Source organism: Triturus cristatus, chromosome 4_1 (genome assembly GCF_964204655.1).
Source record: "Triturus cristatus chromosome 4_1, aTriCri1.1, whole genome shotgun sequence".
In the NCBI taxonomy this organism is placed as follows: domain Eukaryota; kingdom Metazoa; phylum Chordata; class Amphibia; order Caudata; family Salamandridae; genus Triturus; species Triturus cristatus.
In genome coordinates, this window is record NC_140585.1 from 394,894,880 (window position 1) to 394,912,269 (window position 17,390).

General features: G+C 42.4%; 1 protein-coding gene across 7 annotated transcripts in view; it reads right to left on the bottom strand.

The window, feature by feature from the left end:
* Positions 1-17,390, bottom strand: part of PARVB (parvin beta) — a 515,092-nt gene that overhangs the window by 17,151 nt on the left and 480,551 nt on the right. For 5 of the 7 annotated variants that reach the window (XM_085652456.1, XM_085652461.1, XM_085652459.1 and 2 more), the window contains exons 11-12: positions 8,089-8,190; positions 6,698-6,770 (exon numbers count right to left, since the gene is read on the bottom strand). In XM_085652456.1, coding sequence (XP_085508582.1) covers positions 6,698-6,770; positions 8,089-8,190 — 175 coding nt within the window. The remainder of the gene's footprint in view (positions 1-6,697; positions 6,771-8,088; positions 8,191-17,390) is intronic. The other 2 variants (XM_085652460.1, XM_085652457.1) reach the window with 1 other exon arrangement.

Consider the following 17,390-nt stretch of genomic DNA (forward strand, 5'->3'; position numbering starts at 1 on the left):
GGGTCTCACCAATTGATTCTCATAAATATATGGTGATCCAGAATGTGGCCTGACTTTGCACTTTTTTAATTTCATGCTGTGTATTTAATTTACAAACTTATTAATTTGTAATTGTGTATTGAATTGAAATATTGGTCCAGGACCATTGTCTTTTGTATCGAGCACAGATTTTTAGCATAAATGTTTTAAGCCATGGCCTTAATTATATTGGTCACGCTTCTTTGAGAGACCCTCCAGTTTTTTTATCCCACTTAAAACCCTGGGTATAGGGATAATCGATGCTAGGTGGTGGAATAAATGGGTCTTAGGTGGCAAGGTAGGACACTATATGGAACACTCGGGGGAAGGTGGAACAAGATACAGGAGGTGAATAGTGTGGTGCCAGGCGGTGGGATAAGAGCAAGAGATGGCTTGATGAGGTACAAATACCAGTCCTTCGTGGACTGACAGGGTCAAGAGTGTACTCAATGTGGCCTGGATGGGAGCTACAGATGTGCACTGCATGGAGCTGGCAGAGTTAAACATCTGTTGCTTGAAGATATGAGTTTAGGTTATGGCCCTTTATGCAATAATTACCAGTTCACATCTAATATTTATAGCATTACACATTAAGCAGAATATTTGAGCATTCCCTGTGCTCGCTTTACCCCGTGCTGAAGGGAGCGTGTCTTCCTCTGAACCCTGGCCAATTAGCGCGATGGAGTTTACAGAGGTCCACGGAGACGGGAGCACTCAGGTCTGGAACAGAACTCGACAGAAATCATTTCCGGCGAGGGAACAGCACATTTGCCGCTCATTCGGATCCCTCCCAGGCGCACATCTTCAGCCCAAAACGCACTCCGCTGCTCTGGCGGTTTGTTTGGCAGTTTCGGAGACTACTGCTTCCCACACAAGCCATCAGAGCAGAGAGCATGATCATTAATCTTTCAGGAGAGCGTTTCCAGGCGCTATGTACAATAACATTCACAGAGTCAGTATCTAGCGACACGCTCCTGACGCAGCTGATGTCGGCCTACACCAAACAATGCAGAACAAGGCGCACGCACACCGGCGTCGAGGCGCGTCAGCTACTTTCCTTGTATTAATCAACTGAGCAGTAAAAGCCACACAGAGTGCAGAAAAGCCGGTCCTCCATTACCGAACACACAAGTAGCCACAGGGGAAGGTTCAGGTTCCTGTCCTTTGCACCTTAGAAGTATATCCCAAAAATGTACCTCACTAGGAGGCAGAGAGCAGACCATTTCAACTGCCCATGTGTCTAGCTCACTTTCGCTAACTGAATCGTCACAAAACAGCAACAAATAAAGAAGCTGTTACATTTATCTTGTCACATTGCTGTGTTTCAAAGACAGAGGTGAAATGTCAGGCTATGCCTTCTGACAAATTGCGGTTTCTTCTTTTAACATGGGAATTGATGTTTTCTTTTCTCTTTCCGACTACAAATTGAGAGGGGGTTTTAAAGTGAATTATGTGACGTTCTTGCTGGGGTACACAGTGTGAAAGGAAAGGCTCTAGGGTGCCATTTGTTTGTAACGCAAAAAAATAAAAACCTGCAAAGGAACTGTACACACTTCAGAATATATCAGCAGTAAGGAAAGCAAAATAAAGTATTTTTTTGTGATTCTGAAGCGTGATGGAAAGAAGGATCAAATCAAAACACTTTTACTTGGCGATGCACAAATGACAAATATTCTCTGAAACCGCATCTCCACACATTAGAATTTGTCTGATATTTAGTTTGATCAGTAAAACTGCATGCCACTGCAAATATAGGGGCCATTTCAATAGAAATTGTTATGTCTGTAAATGACAGTGCGTTACTGCACGCTGCGTTAGTGATATATTAGTGCTAGTGTGCTCCAAAATGCACTACCAGCAACATACTACGCCATTACCACTCTCCTGCTGAATACGTTTGCTAGACTTTGTGCGAAATTAAGAATTTTCACAATTCCGATTACTTCAGTGATATAAAATGGATGACAGCAAGACTCCAAGAGAACCTTCCAGTATTTTTTGCTGCCGATTTTTATTTTTTTCCACAAAGCCATTTCAGCAGAGAATATGCTCACCTCACTATATGTAACCATACACAATTCTCCAACTTGTGTGTGACTTTTACACATAGTGTGAGAAATATGGATGTAGCCTAAAAGCCAGAGCTCCCGACTTTGAATTTAGGGAACCAGGTTGTTGTCCCGGCATAGGCTCTGGGCAAATCTCAATCTCGTATGCTTAAAATAAAAATGAATCTGACCTTATGTAATAGAATTTGGTGCTCATGTAGTGCAGTGTGTAAACTGCATAAAACTACAATATATATCTATAAGAGGGAGGGAGGGAGCACAAAATGCACCACCGAGCCCCGTTTTAAAACAAAACATGGAAAGCGGCCTGACCCCTATACTCTGCTGCAGAAGGAATTTCTCAAATTTGATAAAATCACTGGTATTAACACCAAGATTTTGTGATTTTAGTAAACAGATGCCACAGGCTAGCACCCCAATCCGAAAAGTGTTCCTGCTCCACAGGCCAGCACCCCACTCTGAAAAGTGTTCCTGCTCCAGTGATGTTCGCATTCTGCAACTTTTATGGGTAGATCAATATCCTGGCCACAGACCTATTGAAGGGCGTGGTCAAGGTTGTAACATTTACAAACATTTCCTATTAGAGCAGTATGCAAAAAATTGGAAAGAGCATGTTATTTTGGGAAAATCACAGCATTTTGAAAGCATGTCTATTATCACATTAAAAAATGTGTACCACCTCATGTATGTCAAAGCTAGGAGGATTTCAAAAGTTTGTTGTTCTAAAAATTGGGTCATGGTTATAAAACGTTTGGGTAGCATTGCTCTAGCTGCCATTAGTACGTCAGGAGCAGTGGTGCCGGGGTCTAAGGAAGTGAGGGGTCCACTGCACCCAAAGTGGAACTGTCTTACAATCCAGTATGTGCACATACAAGCCCATTCTCTCTGCTTTCATTAGAGCTTGTGCAACCCTTGCAATGTATTTGCAGATGCCATTAAAGATGGCATCTAAGAGAGAAAGTCAGTGAAGCTACTCACCGTTCCTCGTGTATATAAACACGTTCTGCTGACCATAAGAAGTCCAGTCATTACAGCTTTACTTTTACATGACAGTAAAATCTGAAGACCGCGGTTCTAACCCCAGCTCTAGCACTCCTGCACAAAATGTGTGATTCTGGGCAAATGACTTAATATTGAAATATCTAATGTGGTTTAAATACCCAGTAGTGTTTCTTTCAAATTATGGTGAGTTCACGCTAGGGGATGCAAAGACGGTCAGTGCGTGGCTGTGGAAAGGAGGATTTTTAAGTGTTCTCAGACACTTCATATAAATCTGTGAAAATACACCTGCCAAAATGTGCCTTTAAAATATAATCTAAATGTAGCGCCAATGTTTTAAAATGGCAAACACGTTATCATAAGAAAATGTAGACATCAGCCATTGTAAACATTTCTTTGATGAAGTACACCACCTCCCAAAGATCCCTTACACGTGAAATGTTTGTTTTCCCCTGTTCTCTTCGGTCTCGTCTAGGCAGCGCTTGCGCCATCTCTTCAAGACATGCTGTATTCAGGTATAGACTTGAAACTCCACCCATTTTCTGCGCGATCTTTTCAATTGGCTCATGTTACTGTCCTTTATAAATGGTTGCTATTGATTCGCTAATAGACTTAGTAGTCCCACCTTAGTACCTCCTTTTCTCCTTTTGTAACCTCCCATGAGGACTGGGCCTCTTACGTGTGCTGTTACTCAGTATGTTGTATTTACAGTCTGTGAGCACTATTTTTTTAAATGGCTTTCTCCTTTTGCAGGCACGACCTGCTTTCCTGCAAGGGTGGCAGCTTTTCCAATCTCTGCTGTCTTTTCCTAATCCCCATCCCGCACCCAGCTGCCGCCCTTTAGGTTTCAAACACAACAAGATGATGGACGGAGTGCTGAAACTTTTCAACAACTCACCCCCAGTCAAGAGACTTGGGTTTAATCCATCATTCTATTGCTCACTTCGCCACCACAGAACAGACCCAGCCATATGCAAATCAGTCTTGACCCTGTTCCTCGTGGGAACAGTCCAGCCTGAACTGATAAACTCGTTTTTCCTTGGACCGGAAACAAGCATCCTGGGACCGGTTTCAGGGTTTTCTTTTTCTGAAGAGCTGTTACACAATGCAGCAGCCAATTCACGGCCACCGCGTATTCTCTTCTCTTTGCTGCCACTGCTCGCTCTCCTCCCCCTTCTCTCCGGCTCGCTCCCTCTCCTTGGGCTGCTTCCTCCTTCCTGCTTTAAATCCTTGGGTATCACTTGGCGACCTCTCTCAGTAGGTAATCCTAACCATTAATGGGTTTGGTGCACCTTGGTAAGCCTCTTGCTATAGGTGGAAGGGAGTATGTCGTACTGCCTCCAGTCGATGCTGCGGGGGAATCACATACTGGACGCGCATGGTTATGAGACACTATAAAGGACACTGTAAACGGACCTCATTGAGGACTGCATGATTTTCTGCAAATAATGTAGCACAGGACCACATTTCTTCCATTATATCATTCTTCAATCATTATGTTTTGTAAGATTGCGCTATAGGTAATTCTGCTTTTTGCCACTTTAAATAATGGCCACCTTGTACTATACTCAGAACACAGTGAAATGACATTTGCACACCCATGGGCCTTATTAGCCGATGGACTCCGGACCTTAAAGGGGATGGTCTATAGAGCCAAACTTGTAGCTAACTTTGTACGGTTTCCTCTGAGCGGGAATAAAAGGCGAGGAGCCCCCGTGTGCACATCCAGTGTAGCAATGTAGGTTCCTCCACTCTGGCTAGGCAGGGCTTAAGATGGCCATCCGTACTTAGCAGCAAGTTAAGTAGTTAGCGATCACACTGATTTCCATTTTGCTAGCCTCTGTCTCTTTGTAAGGCACTCTGTGTGCTGCTCTTCTTGTCCCAGGTCTAAATTATGCCCCTGCCTTCTACTATCCATCTCTCTCCCCTTCTCCCCTTTCATACGTATGCCTCTTTTCATGTGATCTTCGCCTCTTCCTGTGTATCATCTCCCTTTCATGTCCATTTGCCCCCCTCCCTGTTTGTCGCTCTCCCATTGTTTTTCATAATTCGATTGCCTGACGTGGATTTCTCATTAACTTGCTTTCTTCACAACGCTTGTTGTTTTCTTTCCATAGTCATTGCTTCTGTGTCCTCTTGCTCATGGCTTGCACCTGCCCACCTCCTGTCGTTATTGGACCCCCTGCCCACCTTGTTGCTTATCCTCCCATCTTTGTTGTTAGCCCTGCGGCTCTCCACACGAAAAAGCATTATAACGCCACCAGCCCTAGCCGTGTCATAGCACTTATTTCCGGCATAGTGTGCGGAGTCACACAAGACATTGCTTCTAGGCACAGGTTTTCCACAAAATATGTTACCTAAACATGTAACAGAATATGTAACATATAGGTAAAAGACATTGTCATTTACATTGTCAATAGCTCTAACTCTCGCAAATGCGAGACCTATTGCATTGCACATGCTGGTTTTTAATCTCGTCAGCTAATCACTCCAGGATGAGCTTTAACAATGCGGTTAGAGGGTGTATATATAGGGACTAGGGGACACTGCTTGCATATCAGTTACCGAAATTATAATGAACTGCACTTACTAAAATGTAAAGGAGATATTTTGCAGATGCCAGCAGCGTTCTCTCACCCCCCTGCACTGTTGAAGCTCCTCCTGGGGGTAATTAGTCTGACAAACCGTGGAATGCACCAACACGCTTTGAAGTGGTAGTGGCCTGATGACGTAAGAGCGACATTTCAAGCACCCGTAACGTGACGCGCTACTTCCTGCTGACTAAAGGTAATCAGGTTTCCCAGAATGCACAGAAATACCAGCATCTGCGGCAACACCTGATGGTGAACACTCCGGCTACTGAAATTATCATAAGCTGCATTTAGCAGAATACAATGGGGAATTTTGCTGAGATGCCAGTAGTGTACCCTCCCTCCCAGCATGACGCAGTGTTTGCCTAAAAAAAGGGTGACAAATCTGATAGACTATTTTAAAGAAAACATTGGATCGAAAATTTGAAACTTTTTCTCACAAAAACAAATTATTTAGTTGTAACCTTTATTTGGGGCCAACTACACAATGTTCACAAGTGAAAAAGCTCTTTTCTTGAGACATCGCTGCATAATTGTTCACACCCTTAGAGCTGTCCCTGTGATTTGCTCATGTCCCACCTCACCAGTAGTCCTGAAACCACCAAGTGCTGCTGGTTGGCCCAGGCTTGTAGCTTGATCTCACTCAGTAATGTTATAAAGCTGCCGCTACTCCTGAACACCAATAGGAGTCTGTAGTTACTGTGACACTAGTGCTTGTTCTAATTCTGCGATTAGCTGTTTAACCCTTACAAAAATCTCAGACCGAATACATTTGAGTTTGTGGAAAGCTGTCGACGGTGTTAACGCTAGTTATGGTGAAAATTAGCACTACACTGTGCCCAGCATTACATGAGAAATAAAAAAGGTCTTAACCCCAGAACTACATTAGTTTTCTTTAGAGAAATCCAAGCTTAGGGAGGGCAATAAGAATATTTTAAATGGCTTCTCTTTGTGAACCTTGTAGCTCCAGACCTAGCTCAGCCATACATCCGTATTCAAGCACAGTGAGGAACATCCTACCTTCAGGGCGCGCCTTCGGTTTCTTAAGCCCACCGTCCTGCATGAGCTCAAATGCAAAAGACACATTGTGGACCTGAGAAGAGACCATAAAACATTGCTAATTATATGAAAAAGCATCAAAATATGTTCAAAACTCATTTTATTTGAGTGGAAGATTTAAACATGGACTATCTAATATGACAAAATAGGATTCTTAAATAACATTCTGTATTTACAATTAAAAGTCATAGTTCTTCTTTACGTAAGCTCCTGATAATAACAGACGTGAGTTATGAAATTGTATATTTCAATTGGCAATTTAAATTGGGATTCATACTTCAGAAGAGGAAATGACAGGAGCAGATTCACTCCTATTCTGATTATAAAACCCTTCTCTGCATAAAAACAGAATAATGTAACCGGTCCCAATTTATATCTGCAGTCAGAGGAAGCCAGGTACTAAGTAGGTGTGTCGATCTGCTCTCCTTTCTAACAGCAGGGAAAGATCCCCCAGGGCACACGAATTGCGCTGGGGAGTCACAAATGAAGCAAAACAGAGGGAACCGTAGGACATTTGTAGTTTGCATCTTCTGTACTCAAGCGTAGTTTTTTAGGTGCTCGGGTGCATCACATTATACATATAATCATGTTCGTACGCCCAATGAAACTTCAGGATGTTTTGCCCTTCAATGCAAACCTTTTTTTACTGTAACTGTCCACTACTGTTGAAATCTCCCCCTTTGGCGCACCTTCCTACACTTTCTGGGGGTTTTCATCTTGGGCATTAACGTGGAAATAAGGTAAGAACTTCAGCATGGAAAATTCGTTGCAAAAATGTATAAGTACCCTCTAAATTACATTTGTGTGGGAGTTGACCTGGTTTGCACTAGACGTTCTGCGCATATCTGATACCCCCTGGGTCTGTACAGCAATTAAATGCATGTTCTGGACAAGTTGTATACACAGATCACATTTGGTTTACACTTTGTAAATCATGCACAATTCAAAGGTTGATAAGCTGCCAACTTTACCAAGAGGACACGATGCTCATATGAGCCTAAAAAGATTCTATCTTAGATAACGTGAACCGTTGGGCACGTCTTTGAAAGATGGTGGATTATCGAGGCCAACTCAACAACGACAACAGACACAAGGTGTTCCAATACCCGCAGCGATGGCTAAACCACTCAAAACTACATCGACGTGTTTCAGGCCACATTTGTGGTTGAGAAACATTGCACTTCTAGATACATTTATTCCACTGTCTTTTATCGCAGGCAGATGAGACAAAAAATTTAAAAGTAATCAGGTTGTAGTTTTAAAATGCGAATCTTTCAGGTGGGGGACAGAGAATCGACTCATGTTAGAACATTTTTACACCACAAAGGTATACTTTGCGAAACGTCACGCACCTTCTGTTCAAAGTTTTCAGGTGTCAAGTAAAAGTTGTACAGAGGAACAAAGTAGTCCTCAAGTAGCCCCATGAGTAAAACTAAGTACACACCATCTGCAAACTAAACGGAAAGGAGAACAAATGATCAGAAGAAAGTAAAAAGACAACTTGTAAACATTTACAGTAACACAATGTAAATCTATTATTTGCAATGTCTGTCAAATATTACCAACTTCAGTATCTACAATTCACCCTCAAAATGTTGAAACATAACTATAAATTGTTTAACAGACAGTTTTATTTCTTCACACCTGCGCTTAATTACCGAAAATAATTAAAATACACAAATAACCACGTATTTTGTCTAACACAGTCTTTGCCTGACATCTTTTTGAAGCAGCATTGCCTCGTGGTTCTCTTTATTGTATAATCAGACCTTTTTACTTTTGCATACAATTAAATACGTCTCAACTTCTATTTTAGGTTGATGTAATTTTGACTTATTTGTGAATTCCATGCATTGAATCAATTTTGGAATGTTCTGAAAAATAAATAGAACGTTCCTGTAAACGCTGCCCTAGCCTATCATTTCACTCATCAGACTGTGTAACGTCATGCATTGCAAGGTGTGAGAAAGTGGCTTTAAAAAACTATCTTCAGCCAAGCCAATAAGCCAAAATGATTTTTAAGTGGGAGTGGCTCTTAATTGATGGGCGAGTGTGACTGAATGTGTAAGGAGTCATGGGTTTGGATGAAAGATTAAATGAATTATTGCACAGGTAGGTGCAGTGCGGCTAAGGTCAGAGATGCATGAAAGGTTGACTAAGAGTATATTGATAGATGATGGGATGAAACGGTGTGTGAACTAAGAGTAAATGTATAAGAGCGCACACGGATGGAGGTAGGTTACAGCAATCTTAAAGGCTGAAACCAGAAATAGCAATAGTGTTTTTTTTTTTAAATACCAACAGCGAGAGCAAGCCTTGCACCAGGGCTGGACACTGCTGTATCAAGAGCACCCACATACATATACATATTTACTTACATTATTTCAGTGCATGCATTAAGCAGGAGTGAGCACCATCGCACTAAATGCCCATTACATTCCAAGAATGGGCACAATTTGATTTTGCCACATTACTCAATTATCCTAAATGCATGCTCACATGTGGTCCATTAGTCAGTAATCATTGTGTTTTGAAATTACTACCATCACTCATTCACCTCCAATATTTGTTCAGATTTGCACTAAGAAATCTCGAGTAGGAGACCAGATTTAAAGATTTACTTAGACAACTTGCTAGCATTTGAAAAATCACTCAATCCTAGCGCAGGTTCAGATTCACACCATCAGCTCGGTGAAAATCTCAACACGAACTAATAACCACCATCACTCACTAATCCTCAAAACATACCAGCGTTTGCACCACGGCTCCATATTACTTCAACCAAAAATACGGCATTTCACTATATTACAATTTTCATATGTAAGTGCCATTGTTCTTATGCGGAGGACACTACACCTCTCCTTATCCATCCCCCAACCTTGATTTCTTTATCTTCAGCTTCCTCCTTCTGATGCCGTCGCACAAGAGTGCAGTGCAACAAGTCGTGATACTTGTACCTCTGAAGTCAGCCAAAAGAGTGTGGTAGCTGAAGTCATTACTAGAGGTCCCTCTGAAGACCAACCGAAAGGGTGAAATACTATAGGTCCCTGTGAAGTCAGCCCAAAGGGTGCAGCACCACACCATGCCATTACAAGATGCTCTTCTAAAATCAGCACACAGGTGTAGTACTAGAATCAGTAACAAGATGCCCTCATACCCTCCTCTATAAAAAATATCAATGCTCTGTCTCCCATACTGGAAACTTTCAAAGGAATCCCACAACTAGAAACCAATGACTGAAGGAGTGGCAGTTGTGTATCCCATGATCTGTGCCCATTGCCCTCACACAGCCTCTTACAGGAAGGATTGGGCTGTGGAGCTGGCATCACCAAGAGGGTCTAGCAGAGGCAGCTTCAGGGAGCTCTTATAGCAAGCACGGTAAGGAGCTTGGACCAGATGGAAGTTGGACAGACGGTCTGACTGAAGTGCTTCGTGTCTCTTGCACAGGCATGCACTTTTGAGTCCACTACAGTATGTGCAAGTGCATGAAAGAATGTACACATTCATACATAGATTCACAATGAGATCCTGCGTCTACAACCCCACAGGTCTAGGCACAGAAATGTACTATTAATACTTGCTGGGGATCACGTTTTCAATTTAAATTAGACCTGGGGAGCCTTTATGGAGAAAAGAAAGGGAGTTTTCGATGTCAGTGTGTATAATTTTATGCAGAATCGGGCATCTACATATAAACAATCCTTTACATGAAATCTGTATACCAACAATCTTCTTTCCCAAGCCCGAATCTTTTGGGTTGCTTTTCTTAGACTAAAGAAGCCACCAGCCCGTCTTGGGCAAACAGCACGTGAACAGTATTACACTTTAAATAAAGTTGGGTTATAATTTTTGGCACTGACATACATTTCCACTGTACAGGATCAATATAAACACAATAGGGAGTGAATTGCCGTCATGAGGAATTTGTATTCTGCCTTTTGCCTGGATTCACTCATACTCTGACAGTGATGTAGAGGTTAAGAATTTTTGGAGTGTTTCTGGCTACACAGAGATCCAACAACCTTGTACCAAAAACGGCTTATTGGCTATAAAGCTATTTTACCCATCAGCCTTATGTTTACCATAATCATATTGAAAGCAACATCAACAGGTGTGTGTAGTTATTTGCATTTTGAAGAACAAGTAAACAAGTTGACATCGATTTGTTTTCTTCTCATGAAAACACAGAGCAAAGTTCTACTTTTACATCTGGACTTCTCTAGACCATCATCCAGACTTGCATCATTTCCAGGATAGACTACTGCAACCCACTGTTCCCCATTACCTCATTCCACATGGTCATCTTACCCAAAAGCCTGCAGCAAGATTCCTCAGCCTGAATGGGAATTCCCCTTTCCTCTTTTCTAGCCAATCTTCACTGGCGCCCAGTGATGAAACAAGTCGACTTCATATTCCATTGCATGGCCCATCCTGCTTTTGGGAGAAGTGGCCATAATTTCATACACGCTGCAAACCTAGCAGAGCACATTACTCCGCCACTCAGCCAGACCTTGCCACACTCCGCTTTCGCAGGAGCAGAGCTGGCAGCCGATCTGACTCGGTTTCTATCCTAAAGGCATGACATGCTCTTCGTTGCTCCCTGAGACAAAATGAAAATCATTTCACCTTTTGCAGCCATTTGAATATGGAGTTCGATTGAATCGTAGCAGCTTCTTCTGAAAAGTCTGCTCCTGCGCATCTCAGGATTCAGCACCAGGACACATGTTCCAGCCTAGAAACTGCACTTATAACTCTCAAATATATAAATAAATCATTGGGGGTACCACAAGGACTGGCTTATAAAATCCCAGAGTTGGATGGATTAAAGCTTCTGACTGCGATCCTGCTGCTGGACTGCAACGATCCCACTTCACTCCCATTCAATTTACTATTTCATTGAGCTGTCTGCCACTCTCTTCTCAAAGTCTGCAACCTGCAGGTGAAAGTGGATGCAAACTTACCACCAGTTTCAAGGTGAACACCACCATTACGATCTGCATGCCCTTCACAAAACCATACCCCTGCTGCACCTACTACCAGGAGGATCTGTTAAATGCAAGCAACGCCTTGAAAATACATGCGCTTCAACCCCTCCCTTGGGCATTGTCAGTGCTATGCAAAAACAATCAACAAAACAAAAAAGTATCATACATACAATGATCAGAACTCCCATTTGTATGGATTTATAGCTGGACCAGGTGCTCTAATTCCTCTTGCTTTAGAGAGAACTCCACTCAGTTCTACATATAACAGACAACGGTTACTCATACTTAACTACTGGAAGGTACCCAATGGATGATTCTGTATTTACTTGTAAGATAGGCTTTAGATGCCTCTTACAAGTACCAGATAGGTACATCCCAAACTTATAAACCAAGATAGAGTTACTGTAGAACTTCAAAGGGGCTAAGTGTGGCAGCTCGTGCACACATATTTACAGAAGACTAAACAGCGATAAACGTTGTGGCTTCCTGCAGCTCAGAGAGAATCTGGGGTCCTACAATCTCTTTATACATGGTAGGTTGTGTGTGAACAAAGTCATTGGGGGAAAAAGTTAAACACCTACAGCTGAGAGTATTACTAACAACATTCCTATGACACTAAATAGCACACAAGAACCTGGAAAACACAATCTTCCACAGTCATGATAAAGAGTACCCTACTCACCCTGAAATAGTGCCATCTGTGAACTCCATCTGGCAAAGGGCCAGGGGACTACGGCGAGTAGAAACGAGACTCATGCGAACTATCAGGAAATACCTACATTACTCAAGGCAGGAAAGGTGGCATTTGTGGTGCAACTCTGAATGTAGGCGAGTAGTCCTGGTTAGGCTAAATATCTCAATGCGATCTAGACCAGAAAGGCCCAGTGTAAATACGTAAATTCAGAGAACAGTATTCCCCCTTCTAAGCACTATGCCTAGATCAGTCACTGTGCACTCACTCTGCACCTGGCTTCTTAATTTTTAAAGTCAAAAGTTAGAAAGGCAACAATAACCATGTACCCAGATTTTCACTCTAGTTTTCAACTGGATTTCTTCTTGAGATTTTGTTTAGAAGACCTTTGCTCTCCTCTTTCTCAACCAGCTCTGCTCTTCCAAGGGGGTTTTTGTGCATTCTTTTTATATCAAGTTGTGTAATCATCGAGAATGATCAAGATTACGAAACAGGATTTTTCTGCCCTTTGTGATTATTTTTCTTGATATCTGGGACCCTCTTAAGGAGGTACTCGCCATCCTTTACATGAATACTAAGTGCACGGTGGCACCCTGTATTCTGGGAGGCCTCAGCCTTTTCTCTGGGAAGGAAACTTTAGAGGTCTTTACAGTGTCCAATCCTCCTAACAAGTATTGAATATATGTTAATGAAGAACTATCATGAATACACTTATCAAACCTTTTTGGCTACCTCAAAAGTACATGAATGGATCACACGTGGACCACTATCGCAACTAGAAACGGCAATACAAGTAAAAGACACTTAGTTCGTGTTCGAAAAGAAATCCAGGATGTTGTAAGTAAACACCCATTGCAATATTTGAAAACTAATAAGAGAACAATCCTGTACAGGATATGATGAACACTGTGGCTCAAGGAAGCCTTAGACTCAGGGCTGTGGATGCCTAAAATTTAGGAGGCTATAGTTAGCTTATAATTCATTATAATTAATGCAAGGTATCCCAGTACAAGTGCCCGAATCTGCCAGATAAGGTGTTACCCAATACTGAACCACACAACAGCAAAGTAAAATACAAACTAGGAAGCACCAAAATAGGTCTTTACTGGCTCAAAAGATTACAGGCATGTTTTAAAAGTTGTGTTTGATCTGGGTCTATATAATGATTTTCGAGAAATGGTCAGGCGACGGATCTGATGGGTATTGTGGTCTAGAGCAAGCAAACTGTCCTTCAGTTTAGTGGGCGAGTGCGAACCTTGTTGAAAATTGTATTTGCCTGCTAACCAGTAGTAAAGTGCTTGTGGCCTCCCTTTTAAACCTGGTAAAATTGCCAAACAGCTAACTGGCACATTTAATTTACTTATAAATCCCTAGTATATAGTACTATATGAGCCCTTTCTCTTGTTTATCTGCCATCAGTAATCTCTACCGAAACTCGGGGAGAGCCGGGGACGCCTGCTGCCATCCAGCTGACCGGAGATTACACTTCCCTTCACCACGTGCGGCACTTCACCCCGCGCTCTGTAACCAGCGTGCCAGGAGGCGCTTAAAAGGGGGCCAGGGCTCCCGCAGCGCGGGCCGCGCACGGGCTTGCCCGGGCAAAGCCCGGGCCAAGGGCGGGCCCGTCCGCGCCCGTCAGCGACCGAGGAGGCCGGGCTGGGCCCCCTCTCTAAGATCTGCTACAATTAATGTACAGTGGACGGCTCCCTTATTATTGAACTATTTTAAGTCAACTTATTCACCAGTATCTACCCCCTGTTGATTTTAAATGTCGTTGTTTAGATTTATTACATTTTGAAAATGAACAAGCGTGAGGGGAAGGGCAAGGGCGTGCCACCGAGCGGAAGCATTGTTGGGACCCTTGACCAATTTTAGATCAGGGCTACCTCAGTATTGGAACACGAAATAGTGAGGACAGAACGTCACCTATCCTTGGAGCCGCTTGCAAACAAAAGATCCTCACTGGGGGGCTTGGCTTCCTTTTCTACTTTGGACTGCGGATCTAAATGTGACCAACTGAGTGAAATAGTACTGGCTGTAGCCCTAGAGACAGTCCTCAAACCTTCTATTGAACTGTCACCCTGCGAGTCCACTCTGGAAGTAGAGCCCTATTGTACCAACCATAGAGCCACAACCAGGGCATTAGGAAAGACAAAGCCACCAAGCTTGGGCCAAACCCCAGATCCAGTGGTGAAAAGGAAGAGGGGTGGGGGCCCACAGAGACCCAAACCAGCAAAACTGGCTAGACAATCTAGAAGGGGGGGGAGGGGGATGATTCATCTGACCACCCTAATGACCAAGGTAGTTGTAGAAGGTAACACACCAAAGAAATAAGATTCAAAAGCAGGTTCTTCTTTTTTATAGATAAAAGGATTTAATCCAGAGACATGAAACCCACGACTTCTCCAACACAAGGTCCCAGTAAGAATTATATCATACAAGTCACATTCTAAACTCTAGATTCCTAAACACAAACACATTCTAATCTTTAAAGAGACATGTATCTAAATCATAAGTACAATTACTGCATATAACACATCCCCCTTTTCAAATAATAAACAAACACCATAAACAGCATTCAACATTTCACATTAATAATAAACAAAATCTTCATTTCGAGAAGATGGAACTCTAATCCGAGAACTGTGCCTAACACACATGTGGTCACCAGAACCACTTAAATTTCTTGTCTCACCACTGTTATCAAGGGTCTCAAAATTGTTATACCTAGAACCATTGTCACCTTCCCCCTCTCTTAACAAAGGACTAGAAGAATGCGAAGACAACTCATTTTTGTCTTTCTTGCCATCCAGATCACCTAAATTGAACCAATCCGATTGATCAAACAATTTACCTTGAGATCTCAACTTATCACAAATAATTTTTGCTTGATCTTCTTTAAGTTTAATTAAAGCATTCCGATTCCACCATCCCCGATCTTGCAACATAACCGACATTCTAGCCACCTTTATGACTTTGGCTGGTTCCGAAAACTTAGATTGACCTTTCCCAACTCTAATAGGCTTTTTTATGAGTACCCAATCCCCCGGAGCCAAAGACATATCCTTAACATGTTTTCTTGCATCATAGTTAGCTTTATAAGATAGCTGTTTCTCTCTTACATATGTCCTAACTTTTTGCCAGTCAATCTCATGGTGATTACCTTGTTCTACTTTACCTTTCAGCCATGATGGACTAAAAATTGTAATCGGTTTCCTACCTCTCAATAACATATATGGGGAAATGTTCGTGGTAGAATGGGGAGTCACATTGTAACTCCAAATCTTATCACAGTTATACTTGTATACATCCAAACCATTATTCAAAGCAGTTTGTACACCTTCCTTCAACATTCTGTTAGCTCTTTCAACCAAGCCATTTGAGGCCGGACTGTACAATGGCACTAAAATATGTTTTATAGAAACCTCACCCAAGAAGTTTTCAAAATCACTAGATACAAAGTGGGTACCATTGTCGGTAACAATCTGGGAAGGAAGCCCTTCAATCAAAAACAAACGCTACAAAAAAGAAATAGCTGCTTTGGAATCTGAGCTCTTGACAAATGAGAAATACAAGCATTTAGAAAAGTAATCAATTGCAACAATCCAAAATTTGCTATCATTCCCTAGTATATTAAAAGGACCAGAAAAATCCAGACCCAGTTTTTGCCATGGTCCACTGGGCCATTCAACAGGACATAAAGGAGAAGTAGACGAACGCCAGTGTTAGTCAGAACACAAACATTCTGGACATTTATCCACAAATAGCTTTACTTGACTGTCTATACCTGGCCACCAATACACATCTTTGATTTTCCTAACCGTACTGGAAATTCCTAAATGTCCATCATGCACAAGCACTATAATTTTACTCCTTAAACACTCGGGCGGTACAATTTTGTCATCTCTAAGGAGAATATCATTGACAACTGAAAGCTCGTGCGCCACTTGCGAGACCAAAACTCAAAGTCTCGTTAAAAGCCCGATCACCGCTACTTCCCAAGCATCTCACTTGACTATGGATGAAGTTTCGTGGCAAAGATTGGAAACCTTGATTTTTACTATTTTAAACCCCCTCACAATGAGATTGGTCCAGATAGAAGATAAATTAAATGGTCTTGAATCATTGGCTAAGTCAACCTTTTACTCAACAGAGGCGTTTCTAACTAAGATAGGGTTGTCTCAAACGCCCAACGAAAATGCCCTGATTACGGAAGCTACTTATCGGAAAACTAGTAAATGGAAACTCCCAGTTAAACTACCCACCTTACCTCCACCTATAAGGTCAAAGTCCGTACCCCCAGCACCACCAGAGAATATTGAGCTAGTTAAAATCACAGATGAACTTGATAAATCAACTGACTCCCTCGGCGAAATTGCACAAATAATCACGAGCCCAATGGCGGTTAAAATACCGGACAGCATAGCCGCTATAAATACTCCACCAATGGTCTCAACCGACCACGAAGCTATTGCACAAGCCTTAACATCCTCAGGGTAGGGAAGCCCAGGTGTCAGTAGGAGGACTGAAAGACAGGCACGAAAGACAATGAAATCAGAAAGCCAGTCCATAACTTTGCATCCCCCACCAGCGGCTGCCCCCACTGGTGGTGGTATTAGGAAACGAGCCGCTATTGGGGGATAGTCAAGTTGAATCCACAGCTCAATTAATGACTAAGGTCTTGCACTGGACGGACCAAAAGTTGAGGGGGGCTGGGTTGTGGGACATGAACATACAAAGCCAATTGGTTATGGCTAGAAGAGTAACCTGGATAGGGCCATCAAGGAAAGAAATGAAGGGGGATTGTGTAGTCTTAAACTTCAATAATCGTTCTGTTGTAACATTCCCACTGAAAATGATGTGCACCTATTTAGGTATGAATCCGAATAAAATCAGGGTGCTCCCTCAGAGTTTTTTTTACAGACCACCCCACCCAATAATACCACAGATTCACCAACACAGTTTTGTGCGGGGTAGA